The sequence below is a fragment of the Lepus europaeus genome, chromosome 4 (genome assembly GCF_033115175.1).
Source record: "Lepus europaeus isolate LE1 chromosome 4, mLepTim1.pri, whole genome shotgun sequence".
NCBI classification, from domain to species: Eukaryota; Metazoa; Chordata; class Mammalia; order Lagomorpha; family Leporidae; genus Lepus; species Lepus europaeus.
In genome coordinates this window covers 71,835,754-71,851,444 of record NC_084830.1, presented here as the reverse complement: position 1 = coordinate 71,851,444, position 15,691 = coordinate 71,835,754, and the positions used below count along the sequence as shown (strand labels likewise).

Here is a 15,691-nt window from a genome sequence, read left to right as displayed (position 1 = left end):
GACACACTTGGCTTGTATTTCATCCTCTGGATTCAATTGATTCAGCCAGCGTAGAGCTACAAAGAGACCTTACCCATTCACAGTCACAGAAAAGTGAGACGTATGCCAACACTGAGAAGTGCTGGGAAACAGAGATGAAGGATTACTCTAGGCTTGGAATTGATCCTTAACCTGGATCTGTTCAGAGATGTATTCCTGTTCAAGTTTAACAGACGGAGGACTGAAGTTAATAAAACTAAGGACTCCAGCAAGCACGCACAGTCCACACCCAGGACTCGAACCAGGCCTGCTTCCACTTGTCTCACTCACCATCCACACTTGATTTGCTCCAGAGACAGCACTGCTTCTCTGAGTCAGAAGTTTCGCTTGGTGATGATGAGGACAGAGGTGGGTTGTGCAGCCTCTGATGGGTACTTTGCCCAGGGACAAATGACTGCTACCTTCTCCTGGAGATTTTGGGCAGGAGAGTGGCTGCCCAGGCCCAACATTTGGTTGCATGGATTGGGAACTTTCTCTACAAACATGAGCTCCCTTCCTTTCATGGCTTGAGAAACAATCCCCCAGCAGAAGGGATGGATCTTACAAACTTTGGTCCACCTGAACATACTCCCTAATATGCACAGGAAAAACACAGAAAATAGTTCAAAATTCACCTTAGTAGACAGCATAACCTACAAACCAAAGGTACCAGGGTCTGCATACATTCCAGAACAGGCTTAGATAACTTCTAACTTACATAATTATCTGGTCCTCAGTGTCCTCAACAGTAAAATGGGGGCATCACCATTGTGAGGAGTACGTCAAATAAGGCATCCTAAACCATGGTGTGCAAACATGCTTGTGTTACCATGTTAAGTGAATTTTTCAAAGTCACCTCTCTGGGGTCACCTACATTATTTGTAAAGATGACCTAACAATTTGTAAAGTGACCTACCAATTCAAGTATCTTCATCCTTTAATGCAAATTAAATATAATTTAAGTGTGTCCTGAGGAAATTGGAACCCTGTCACTGATCCCATTTAAAATGGTCCATTTCTCCAACCTTGAATTAATGTCTGCTCCCCATTCTCTGTCTCTTGCTCATTCATATTTTCAATGGGAAAGTAAATATCACCTCCTTAATCATTTTTTTCTCCAAACATTTTGCATAAGAAATCTCTGTTCCCAGGCACTGTGTTTCTCCTTTTAGCACAGGATAGCAACAACCTCATTATTTTTAGGTTTGGCTGCATATACGGCTGTTCACATAGACCGACCACGTAATGGGCCATCAAACCTTCAAATTCACATGTGACAGTATAACTGTGATACTTTCCTGATGAGAAAGCCATTTTATCAGATACTGATAAAACAAAGTACTTCAGCAAGGCCTTGAATTATACTATATTGTACATACACATTATATTATTTTAGACTCCAGTGGATATGAGGGTATTTCAAAGATTTCATGCAAAAATGGAATTAAAAGATGTTTATTTTGGTGCAAAACATTTCAAAACCCATGTAACTTCATAATATGCATTTTCCATGAACTTTTTGAGGATCCTTTTAAAGCATGTTTTAGATTTTTTTTCCTCCAAAATAAACATATCTTTTAGTTCCACTTTTGCACATCTTCCTTATGTTTGACCCCAAAAACTTGAACTTACCAGCCATAGGACCTTCGAACAAAAACTAAAGGCAAGGAAAACTTGTGAACTAGCTTTATAAGGTTAACCAGCAATCTGAGATCAATTAACATTAACAGAATTAATTTAGAAAAAGGCTTTATCTGGATTCTAAAACCACTTTGCCTCCTTCACACAATCACTAACTGAAGTCCCCTGGGTAAATTAAGTCCTCAGCCAAGCTCTAGGAACTAAATTAAGGGAACTTCATCATCCCTGCAGAACGGCCATTGTCCACTTGCCTGTGCTCTGTGGATAACCTCACAGAGATTTCCATCATCCTTCCTGGTTTAAACCCTTCAAAGTCCTCCTAGGGAAGGAAACTAGTGAGCCATGCTGTAGCACAACAGCCATGAACTTCAAGAGGGAGGAACTCGTCAGCTCTCTGAGGCAATGGGCGGTGACTTGTCACTGATCACAGTGCCTGGCAGGCAGTGAGCATTTACAAACATCTACTGAATGCCTGAATGGCAGAAGAGGACATTTGAGGGCCTGTTGTATGTCAGTCACTTTGCTGGCCACTCACATCATCTCATCGCCACAGTCATCCCAAATATCAGAACAGTACAGGTTGAGCATCTCTAATCCAAAAGTCCAAAATGCTCTGTAATCCAAAACTTTCTGAGAGCAAGCAGGAAGCCACATGTGTGAAACTCCACATCTGACCTCACCTGATGGGTCAAAGGCAAGACAGAGATGCACTAAAAATGTACAAAATTAGCCTCAAGCTATAGGTACTGGTGTTCCAAGGTATCTCATTACATATATGCCAATACTCCAAAATCCAAAAGTATCTCTGAACTTCTGGTCCCTAACATTTCAGATGAGGAGAAGAAACTGATAACTTAAAAAATGCTAACTTGTGTTCTGAGTCTACTGTGGAACACATTAAGGGACAAAAATGTCGCTCCATCTTCCAGAGACTGTTGTGTTGCCAAAGAAGGGTGGACAAGGTCCCAGCACACATGTCTGTCTCCCAAGGCTGCCACTGCAGTGTGCAGTCAAGAGAAGCCAACAATGACAGGCTGTACTGTTCTGGGAAATTTTATCTTTCAGGATTCTTTAGTCATATTCAGTAAAGTGAAGGTCTTTGGCAAAAGAATCTACAAGGTCACTACTAACTTTGAAATACATAGCTTTCCTATGACCCGACTGCTTCATGGTGAAGCTACTGAAGTGGATTTATAGATGCAAGGGAGTTGTTAGCGGTAAAGGTAAAATTTACAATTTATAAAACAGCCTATGTTCTCAATATTTCTAAGTCCATTGTTTGAATCTTAGATGCTATTTTCTCACAGAAATAATGGCAAACCTGACTTCCAAATCAATCCATGATCACCAGGTTCCCCAGTAACATAGGTAACATCACACAGACATGTAAAATAGTAGGAGATCATATTCTTATATATCAGCAGTGGCCCAAGAGTGAAAACCAGCAAAATCTATCTTAAGTGATGGTACTAAAGGAACTTAATTTTATGAAGAGGAAGTTTAGTAAATATTAAATATTTAAATGCACATTAAATGAATAAATATTTCCAAAAGCACTGGGTGACTAACTGTACAGTGTTAAGAGGCCCACTTTTATTACAAACCACATGGCTTCCCTTTTCCTGGAGAGAAGGACACCATTATCCCCACACTTAGGGCTCATCCACCACGAGTCAACACTACAGAAGAAGGAAAAGGAAGGAGAGCAATGGAGACTGAGGACCGGGCTGGGGAGGGAAATGACACAGATGGCAAAGTAGTCCCCAGGCAGGCCCATGAGAGGTGATTATTAAATAGGATGAATGAAGAAAAGGGCTAGAAGAAGAGATTCAGGAAAGTAGAAGAGAGTGTGCAATCGGTTGTTGAATTAGCCCAGCTATCTACAGAATGATTTTATCATTCAGGGAACATTTATACTACATGTAACCTAAATAAACTAGGTACCTCTTCCCTAGAATTTCAGGTCCACATTGTTTTATCAGGAAATAGAGCTCCTGCAAACCCTTAACACCTATCCAAGGGAACACCTCGTACTACACATACATGCCTTCGCTGAGTGCTGTGAGTGACTAAAGAAAACGCATGTCACATTGCTACTACCATTTGGGATTCTTCTCACACATTGCCATTTTTCTGCTCCTGGGAAACCTCAGACACAGAGACTGGGGGAAGTGGCATGCTGCACCGATTAAAAACGTAAGTTTGAAGCCAAGCTTCCAGAAGTTAAATCCTAATATTGTCACTGACTTCTCCTTAGCTTTTCTGTTAGCAAAAATGGGAATAATGACAACACTGTGTATCTCGGGGTGCAGGGCAGGAAGGAACTACGCTAAGTGCATGAACATTGCTTAGAACAATGCCTGGCTCTACCAAGTGACAAAATACAGGAGCTGCTATTACATGCGCATATCTAACCCATCACAAAAATACTCAGTGACATTTTTTCTCTGTTTTTCAGTAAAAAAAAAAAAAAACAAAACAAAAAAACAAAACAAAAAAAACGGATGCAGAATAGCATGCATTGTATCCTGTTTTCTGAAAGAAAAAGAAGGTCCACATATTTGAACTGAAAAGAAAGAAAAAATGTGGCCAGGGGCAAGTTAGGTGCTCTGTGTATGTTTACATAAACAAAGTATATCCTTGGAAGGACATCCAAGAATTGCTCCAAGAAACCAAAAAACTTTCAAAGAGAGGTTTACTCTTTTCTCTAGATTATTCTGTGCCTTTTTATTTCGCCTTATGCTCATGTATTATTACTACTCAGTGAGTTATAAAACATTCATTACATTTAAAAATTGTTTATATCAAGCTAGGAATAAAATTGTAGCAATTTATTTATCCATCTTTCCTTTATATAACACCTAATCCAAAACGCATTTACTAATGCATGCAATCCCAATTATTAACTGGAGAGATGGCAAACGCAGATTCATTTAAATGCCCTCTTCCCAACCATCCCTAATTAAAACAGTTGGGCCCATGAATGCCAGTGCCTTCTAACTTCACCAGGGAATTTATCACATTGATTTTTGTTGGTCTCATAGGATGTTTAACACTTTGCAGTTTCTGTATCTTCCAAATAAAAATAAATCAATACACATTTAAAAAAATATTTCAAATAAGAACTGTTACAAAAGAAGACAAAATAATTATTTGGATGATTAGTAAACTAAATAAGGTAGTTCAATAACATGTTATTTCTTATTTTTATTATTTGTATAGAAATCATATGTTATGCCATATGTTATATGTAAGAAAGGATTGTATTAGAATCCAATGTTCTGGCCAACTAATCAAAAATTGAGGCAAATCAATGATGGATAAATGCTGAAAGATTGATTTTTCATTGTTAAAAACAGTCTAAAATTCACAGGTAAAGAAACTCACTTTTGTTACATTCCTTACAAGATAAAACAGAGTGGATTTTATTTCCAGGAATTTTATAATCTCATTAAGGTTAACACTATACATCCTCTGTGGAAAAAGGGAAAAAGAAAACAAATGCCACACAGACAAACAAACCCAACAACCCAAAACAAACATCTGTTTTGTTTTCTCACATCTTAATAGCCTGGCTATTTTAGATACAAATATTTGTTTTGCTGACAAATGTTTCCAAAAAAGTTGGTTAAAACTGTTTCACTGAAATAGTTTATTTTTGAGCTGAACAAATTGCAAACTTCTCCAGAGTCCACAATGCATCTGTGAAAGTGAGCAAGTATGGCCTACAGATTTTGCAAATTGTTCACTCAGCAAAAATGCAGGCACCAACATGTAAGCTAAGGCAAACCTCAGAGTCACACAGCATGTAAGGGGACCCAAATTTCCTGCATTTTCCAGGAAGATGGCCCACGATTTAGTTTTTCATAGCCTCACCCTGAGCCCCTGTGAGATCTCAGCATTCTGCAACTTTGTACAAGAACATTCCCTTGCTTTTCAGGAGCTTTGCTTTGCAAGATTCTTGCGCCTTGGCAGGGATCAAAGAAGCAGAGGGAACAAATGGTTTCCCATGCATATTGAATTCCCTCTTATACTGATTTTTCCTCTGTCACTTGAAATTCAATATTGGCAAGATTCCTGTACATCACCTTAACCAGTAAATTGTCTGGGTGCACTCAGGGCATGCGAAGGTAGATTTCAACATGAAGTTTTGGTAAGAAATTCAACAGAACAAATTCTCAGAAAATTGACTTTTCTATGGCACTTGTACCATCTGGAGACCAAGAGCACTCTAAAATTAATTCCTAATAATTTGCTTTTATTTCACCTGAACCTAAAATGTTTTTAATCACTATTCATTCACTCTGTTCTTCCCCCTCTAACTGCTTTCTATTATTTCAAAAATAGGGTATAGGTGAATAGTTCTCCAATAAGAATTAAACATCAAAACTCCTGATTAATTTAATAATACCTAATGTTACCAGCATTAAAGAGCTTATGTGTTTTATTTTGCTCATCTATAATATTACCTAACTCATGGGTATGCTGTAAGACTGTAGGTAATAATGAATGAAAAGCTCCAAGCCCTAGTCTTTACTAGGTACTGCTATTATGATAGCTGCATTGCAATTATTATGTGATACTCTAGGCTGTTTTAGGCACAAAAAAAAAAAGTGTTTTCAAGCCAAATTATTTAAATATGGCACAGTAATCAGATTACAAGTGACCATTCATATTCTGATTATACATATATGAGTCATGACAAAAATTGTCTTTGAAAGAATGAAGTAAGCATTATTATGAAAAAAGTCAAAAAATTTCTCCAGGAAATCACAGTCAAGTGGTGAAATAATTTTTATCACTTTTTTGGAAACATGTATTCTTCTATGCCTTAAGCTTGAAGGATTCCGTACAAGAGAACACACTCACACTTCAGTGGCTGACTTCAGTCATTAGCACAGAAGTTACCAGTACAAAAGATAAACACCCCACAATTTCTCTCCCTCATTTCTCTATATTTTAAACATAGAACAAAATAATTTACTTTGTAAAGAATTGCTTTAAAAAATAAATTTTAGGGGCTGGGTGTTGTGACCCAGAGGGTAAGGAAGCTGTGTGAGACACTGGCATTCTATACGGGTGCCTTTTGTGTCCCAGCTGCTCCGCTTCTGATCCATGTTGCTGTTGATGGCCTGGGAAAAGCAGTGGAAGAGGGCCCAAGGATTTGGGGCCCTGCACCTATGTGGAACACCTGGAAAAAGCTCCTGGCTCCAGGCTTCAGATCAGCCTACCTCCAGCCATTGTGGCTATTTGGGGAGTGAACCACCAGATGGAAGATTTCTCTCTCTCTCTCTCTCAGTCTCTGTCTCTCTCTCCTTGTAACTCTTTCAAATAAATAAATATTAAAAAGAAATAAATTTTAAAATAGTTAAATCTATCAATTAAAATATAAGGACAAAGAGTAGATTCTGACAAATATTTTCTTAATAGAGAGTGAAATTTGATTTTACCATTGGATACCCTTTTTTCAGAAACTAAATACATTGTCCAGTTAACAGAAAAACTTTTATAATTAGTAAGGTGAATAACTAGCTGACCATAACTAACAATATGCACTACACACCATCACACTTGTAAGTTTTTTTCTCCAAAATATTTATAAATATACAACTTATTATAAGAAAATTTTCCAATGACAATGAAATAAAAGTATTTTTAAATCAATGAAAATGAAATTACATTTTGTAGGATGCAACAAAAAGAGTACTCAGAGGAAAATTTATAGCATTGAACACACATAGTGGTAAAAAAGAAAAAGATAAAAAAAATCAATAACCTAATCTTCAGTTTTAGCAAACAAGGAAAATGAAAGTGAATTAAATCAAAAGTAAGCAAAAGAAATAATGAGAATCAGAGAAGTCAATGGCAATTAAAAATAGAAAAATAGAGAAAAATCAGTAAAACTGGCTGTTTGAAAAGTTCAGTGCAGCTGATAAACCTCTTGCCTGCCTAACCAAGAGAGGATACATAAACAATGGGTATCATAAGTAAAAGAGGGTTATCACTAGTGATCTCATGGATACTAAAAGGATAATAAAAGAATATTATAAATAACTCTTAAGCCCTCAAATTAGATATACTACATGAAATGGACCAATTCCTTGAATGACACAATTACCAAAACTCATACAAGGAGAAATATGATATAATCTGAATAGGGCTATTATCTATCAGAGAAACTTAATAATTAATATCCTTCCAAAGTAGAAAGCACTAGACCCAGGAGAATTCACTGGTGAATTCTATGTATTTCAAACATTTAAAGAACAAATGGTTCCAATTCTCTGCAATCTGTTACAGAAAATGGAAACAGAGAGAATGTTTCTCAACTCAATCAGTGAAGTCAGCATTACTCTAATACCAAAACCAAACAAAAACATTACAAGATATGAAAACTACATATTAGTATTCCTCACGAACATCGTGGCAATGATCCTCAACAAAATATTAGAAAACTGATTCCAACAATGTATGAAAAGAATTATATATCATGACCAACCAGGATTTATTCCAAGTATGCAAGGCTGATTCAACATTTAAAAGTTAGTATAATACTTCATAAAAAGTTCTAGAAGAACATATGATTATATCAACAGATACTATGCATTTGAAAAATTCAACATCCATTCACAAAAATTCAACAAACCAGGAATAGAGGGGCATTTCCTCAAGTTGATAAAGAATTTGTAAAAAAAAAAATACAGTTAACATATTACTAACTAATGAAAAATTAGATGCTTTCTCCCTAAGAGCACAAGCAAAGTAAGGATATCCCCCCTCTACCACTCCTCTTTAGTCTTGCAATAGAAATCCTAGTTAATGCAATAAGACAAGAAAAGGACATAAAAGGTATAAATATTAGAAAAGAAGAAATTAAACTTTTTGTTCAGAGATAACATGATTCTTTATGTAAAAAAAAAAATCAAACAATTGGTAAAAATTCTGAAACTCTTAAGTGACTGTACTGAGTTTTGAGGATCCAAACAATAGAAACAATTCAATTGCTTTCTTATATTCCAGCAATGTGCAATAGGAATCTGAAATTAAAAATATGCACACCTCCATTTACATTAGTATTTTCACTCAGAAAGAGAGAAAAGAACACTTAGGTGTAAATCTAAAATGCACAATATCTCTAGGAGGAAAACTGCAACATTCTGATGAAAGATATCAAAAAGCTCTAAATAAACGGAGAGAAAATCCAGCTTCAGGGTAGGATAATTCAGCATGCCAGGATGTGTATTCATTCCAACTCAATCTGTAAATTCAATTTAATTCAGTCAAAAATCTCAGAAATTTACCTTGTGGATATGGATAAACACATTCTTAAGACCATGTGGAGAGGCAAAATACCCAGAAGAGCCAATCCAATAGCGAAGAATAACAATGTTGGAAGATTATTTGACTTTAAGAATTACCATAAAGGTACAGTAATCAAGACAATGTTGCATTGGCAAAGGAGTAGACAGAGTAATGAAAGAGAACAGAGAGCCTGGAAATAGAGCCACATGAAAATAGTCAATTGACTTCTGAAAAGGAACAAAGGCAATATAATGAAGAAAAGATATGTTTTTCTACAAATGATACTGGAACATCTGGACATCCAAATGCAAACATATATATAAAGGCCCTGACATTCCAACTTACAAAATTGTCATTCAGTTTAGACCATAGACCAAAATGGAAATGCAAAACTATGAAACTTCTAGACAATAACACAGGAGAAAATCTAGATGACCTTGGGTTTGGCAATCAGCTTTTTAAGATGCAACACCAAAGGCAGAATCATGAAAGAAAATTGATAATCTGGACTTTATTAGAATTTCAAACTTCTATGCAAAAAAACACACCAGTTTTAAGAGACAGAAAGACAAGCTACAGCTTTGGAGAAAGTATTTACAAAACACATATAATAATAGAAGACATCTATCCAAAATATATCAGGAATTCTAAAACCTAAAATATGAAAACAACCAACCTATTCATTGCAGCTCAATTCACAATAGCTAAGACATGGAATCAACCCAGATGTCCATCAACTGAAGTCCCCAAAAGACAAATACCATATTTTTCCCTGCTCTGTCGTAAATAACAGAGCACCTAAAATGTAATCTATAGGAGTGAAATTGACACTTTGAGATGTGATGACTTTTAACAGCCCTTGTCTTGACTGTTGAAGAACAGTTTTGCTTTTTTTTTTTTCTCATACTATGTGTTGAACTCTTTACTTAGTGTAAGGTTAATCTTATGTGTATAAAGTTGATTGAAAATAGAACTTTGTAAAAAATTAAGAATGGGGCTAGGAGAGGAAAAAGAAAGAAGGGTGGGAGTACAGGTAGGAGGGAAGGCAGGGTCAGAAGAGTCACTGTGTTCCTAAATTTGTATATATGAAAGGCAAGAAGCTTGTATACCTTAAATAAAAGGTTTCTCGGTAAAATAAATAAATAAATAAATAACAAGCAGGCAAAAATCTGATCAGCCACTTCAACAAGTTACAAGGCAAATTAGCCTATGAAAGGTATCCCACACCATATTTCACTAGGAAACTGTAATTTAAAACAATAAGATGCATTAGAATGTATCATACATGCATTAGAATGTCAAAAATCCAAAATACGGACAACACTAAATGCTGGAAAGGATGCTGAACAACAAGAACACTTATTTATTGCTGGTGAGAATGCAAAATGGCACAGTCACTTTGAAAGTGAGTTCCACAGTTCTTTCCAAAGTTAAATATATTCTGAGCATACAAACCAATAATCTCATCAGCCAAAAAGTCTACACACAAGTGTTTATAGAGATTTTTTTTTTTAAAGCTGGACCTTTTTTTTATTTTATTATTATTATTTTTGACAGGCAGAGTTAGACAGGGAGAGAGAGAGACACAGAGAAAGGTCTTCCTTCCGTTGGTTCACCCCCCAAATGGCCACTATGGCCCACGCGTTGTGCTGATCCACAGCCAGGAGCCAGGTGCTTCCTCCTGGTCTCCCATGTGGGTACAGGGCCCAAGCACTTGGGCCATCCTCCACTGCCTTCCCGGGCCACAGCAGAGAGCTGGACTGGAAGAGGAGCAACCGGGACATAATCCAGCACCCCAACCAGGACTAGAATCCGGAGTGCCGGCACTGCAGGCAGAGGATTAGCCTAGTGAGACGCAGCGCCGGCCATTTATAGCAATTTTATCCATACACCAAAACTCAGAAGCAAACAAGAGGTCCTTCAATTTATGAAAGGGGAGAAGGGGTGGATACTGACACTGACAGTTGAACAGTAGGGATGAATCTTTTGAATCCAATGTATAAATCAAAATCTTGCTGGGTGATCAGATAGTATGTTTCTATGTTTCTCAAGGCAGATAGGTTTTAGCATATCTCCAGACGTTGTGAATTTTGCTCAATTATGATCATCCATGCATGAGCTAACAAACTCATTTTTAAAACTGAAAGCAAAGGCACTGTTTTTAATTTTCAAAATAAACTAGAGATTTGGGCTTAAATTCATGCTCAGGTTATATAATTTTTAATGTACTAAAACATTTATTCAAAGTAGAATATTGCTTTTGATGTTCAATTATAAACAGATTAAAATAATTTTCAACTTAAGATTCATGGGAAAGTACAGGTGTTCAAGTTAATACTGCAGACTGTCATAAACCTAAATGACAGCTGTTCTTCAAATAACTTTAAAAATGAACAATACAAAAATAGATCCTTACACATTTGCCCTCAAAAATCCTTACAGTGATTTTTCATGTTAATTCTGTGAACATTGCAAGAATAGATATCATAAAGGATGAGTGGAGGACCAATACATCTGTGTACAGACGTGTCTGTACTATGTAATGTCATGAAACTGAAAGGCAGTAGCTTGGTTATACATAGCTTGGTTATACATGACTAAAGTCTGAATTTCCACTATCATAAAGTACTGATATAATACTCAATAGGCTAGTAAGATTAAAAGAAAAAATATCTGAAATTACTTCAACAACAGATACTCATTATTTTAACTTTTTTTTATTTCTATCACAACACAGAGACTGTTTATCTTTTACATATCTAACTTAATTCTTTTGCTAATGAATATATGTACTTTATCATCAAAAATTTTTGTTTAGAAAGAACAAGTGCACACTTATATATGACTAGTAAGAAAGGCAAGTGAATACCAGAAAATTTAAGCTGAATCAATAGTATTATCACTACTATACATACTGTGGTAATTATATATATATGTGATGGAATAATATTTTGGCATAAAAAATAATGAAATCCTGTATTTTGCAACAAAATAGATGCAATTGGACACCATTATGCCTAGCGAAGTTAGCCAGATTCCAAGAGACAAATATCATATTTTTTTGCTGATTTTTGGTAACTAACATACAGAGTACAAAAAAATGTAATATATATGATCAAAATTGACATTTTCAGATTTGATTATTATACAGATCTTGTCTATACTCTTGAGGAACAGTGGTTTTTCCACCTACCATTTGTTGAATTCTCTATTTAGAGGAGGGTTAAACTTGTGATTAAAAAGAAAATCTAAAGTCTATCATTGTAAAAATTAAAAGAAAAATAGGGAAAGAAGAAAGAAGAGGGAAAGGTGGGAAGCATCACTATGCTCTTAAACCTGTATATGTTAAATACATAAAATCTATTCCCTTTATATAAATTTCTTAAGAAGTTAAAAAAAAGAAAATCTTCCTTAAATTTTTAAAGTAACTAATTTCCTTATTGACATGAGAACTAATTCAACTCACGTGAACTCACTTCTAACCATGTGACACATTAATTTTGGTGGGAAGCAGTGAATATAACAAGTCTGAAAAATACTATTTTCTTCCCAGTTCAATTCATTCCTACAAGTATTCTGTAACCATGCAATAATGAAATTAAACACCTAAAATGCTAAAGCACTTTTTCAAATTAAAGCTAAAATATAGCACTCACTTTTAAAGTAAAATCATATAAACATTTTGAAAATTTTGATTTTATATGGTTTCTCATGTGGCATGGATTTGTGACCACTTATCCTGACTCTTTCACATGGCAGCCCTTTTATTGACAAAATTCACTTTGAACAATGTCATCTTTCAGAGACAAACTCTCATGATATGATCCACAGCAAAACTCTAATCTTCCTCATTTAAGAAGCATCATAAAATCTTCACCAGTTTATTTATACTGTACATAACCAAAATATCCATAATTAAATTCAACTATTCCATTTTTACTCTGTTATTCCATAGATGACAAAAAAAAAAAAAGTTTTCTACTTCTCACATAGCTGCCCTCATTAAAAACTCCACTTAGTTCCAAGAAATTTGTGTAACTTAAATGGCCCCCATGAAAACACAAGATCCTCCTAATCCTGCCTCATGTTATCTATGTAAAGTTTATGAAAGTAAGGAGGAATATCTTACAAAAACCTCTACAATAAATTCAATGCAGTCTATATTAAATTTTACTTTCAGTATGATTATCTAGATGTGAAATCTAATTAAAAGACAGAAAAGAGATACACACACCCAGTTCCATGAGAATTGAGTGAAAAGTAGAGTATCAAATTAGTTTTTGTAAATAAAAATAAATGGAATACAATGATCAAAGATAAAAATGTTTAAATTAGCATCTGTTATAATAAAACTTTGTTGTGATTTAGGATAACCCCTAGAATTAACACTCTATGATTACAATATTACAAAAGAAACTCTTTCAATAGATTATTTTAACATGACTTGTAGCAATAGTGTAGGCTAAAGGCAAGAGGAAGAACATTCTGACTTGAGGATATTAGATCATCTCATAATCCATGAAAGGAGCAAGGACCCTTTTAAAAAGATAAAACAAAAATGTGAAAGTGTGAGAGAAAATACAGGAAATGTGGATAAGAACCAAGGTAGGAGACTATACATACAATACCAAGAGTTCCAGAAAGAAAGGCCCAACAGTGGTGACATATAAAAGATAGAAGGCCGGAAAACTTCCAGAGACAGAGAGGCTGTCATGTGAAAGGTGCACCAAGGGTTGTGCACAAGGATTCAGCAAGCTTGCATTCCTCCACACGGCAATGAATTCACAGGAAGGCATGAGTGGGAAAAGGACAAACAAGCGACCCATGTTTGCATGATCAGCCCTTTGATGCTACTTGATTGTTCGAATTCAGTGTATTACTGTGATGGAACCCACTAACTACTTAATGATGATGAACATTAAATTCCAGACAATCTGAATTTACTTTCATCGACAATGTGTGGGATCAACAAATCACTTACAGTTATGTATGGGGAAATTTGAAAAGTTCATGGAAAACAGGAATTAAAAGTTAAGTTTGTTTTGGTGCAAAACAATTTGAAATCCATGCACAACTTCTCTTTTTTTAAACTTTTATTTAATAAATATAAATTTCAAAAGTACAACTTTTGGATTATACTGGCTTTTCCCCTCATAACCTCCCTCCCACCCACAAACATCCCATCTCCCACTCCCTCTCCCATCCCATTCTTCATCAAGATTCATTTTCAATTATCTTTATATATAGAAGATCAACTTGGTATATACTAAGTAAAGATTTCAACAGACTGCACCCACACATAATGCCCATTTCCATGAACTTTTAAAAGATCTGTCATATTGTTACTGTTAATAATTTTAGCTAAATATTTATTATTATATATCTAAAAAGTACACAGAGCTTGAAAATTGAGAGTATATTTACAAATTAAAAAATCTCGATGTGCTTTTGAATTTAAATACTTGATACCAACATTTTCAAATATAAAATAAAATTAATGCCTTGATCATGATACTTATGCTTAGCCCTTGCCAAAACTGCAACCACTGCATGAATATCACATTTAAGCCACCAGAAATACAGCCTGCAGGACCAATAAAATTCACATAATTACCTGCCGTGGGATCTGTCACTGCCTGGCTGGTGATGCCAGATGGTGGTTCTTGAAGCTGATATGTGGCATTGGTGGATGGCGTCGTTGGGCTGGTGTTGCTGCTTGTCATATAGTGTGCTGGGTATGGTGAGCTGTTGTAGTACTGTGCGTACTGACCCTGGCCAAAACTGGGATAAGATGGATAGTCCTACCAAATCAAACCACATGCAAAAAGTCTGTCAATAAACTGCTGCTTAGTCCTTATGTTTCAAAGTATAATTGTAAATATGTCTGTGTTTTTGTGTCTCTTCTGAATTCTCATAGGACATCCTACAAATCACATTAACTGAAGAGCTCAGACTTGCCAACAAATTCTAAGTAAGATGATAGTCTTCCTCCTTCACATATATTTCTATGCTATGGTGCAGAAGTAGGCAAAATTAAACCAATCTGAAAAGCAAACTCACCATAAAAGAGTGCTAAAAAAATCTTCAAAAGAAAAAAAACTATTAAAAGGCAGAGGAAAGGTCTTACTTAGAGTGTAATATAAACCGATCTTTCTTTATATAAGAAAATCACGTATTTTGAAATATTTCAGAGGTTAAATGGGCTTTTCAAATTACCTGCTGTGAACTGTTAAATCCAGAGGAATTTGTGAGCGAATTATTTCCTGTATATAATCCTGATGATGTTGTAAAGCTACTACCTAAAACAAAGTGAAAAGACATAGAGTTTACTAGGCCATATATAATAACATGACAGTAGAAATTTCATTTCCATAAGATGCACTTGGAGTTTGGTTTATCTTTAATTACAGAATTCATCATTAAGGATAACATTTCAATTTCCTAAAATAGTTGATGATTTTATTTTCATTTTTACAAAGAATTACAAAGTAAAGAGGTTACACTTCTGAGGACAAGAGCAACTCACATAAACTACAGACAGAATTAGACATTAAATTTTCTATTTCAATTTGTAAAGCATACCAAGACTTTTCATATCGTTACACAAAATCTGCATAGTACAAAAAAGTAGGATTATATCAGGTAGTCTGCACAGTTCCTGCTAGCCCCACAAATCACAACGCTTCTTCCAAGAGCCCTAAATGCTTTCAGATGGTCATTATTTATATGG

The 15,691-nt window shown here is 35.3% G+C and overlaps 1 protein-coding gene across 3 annotated transcripts in view; it reads right to left on the bottom strand.

Moving 5' to 3' along the window:
- EYA1 (EYA transcriptional coactivator and phosphatase 1) overlaps positions 1-15,691 on the bottom strand; it is a 163,242-nt gene that overhangs the window by 91,915 nt on the left and 55,636 nt on the right. For all 3 annotated transcript variants that reach the window (XM_062189549.1, XM_062189550.1, XM_062189551.1), the window contains exons 7-8: positions 15,178-15,260; positions 14,576-14,762 (exon numbers count right to left, since the gene is read on the bottom strand). In XM_062189549.1, the coding sequence (XP_062045533.1) occupies positions 14,576-14,762; positions 15,178-15,260 (270 nt within the window). The remainder of the gene's footprint in view (positions 1-14,575; positions 14,763-15,177; positions 15,261-15,691) is intronic.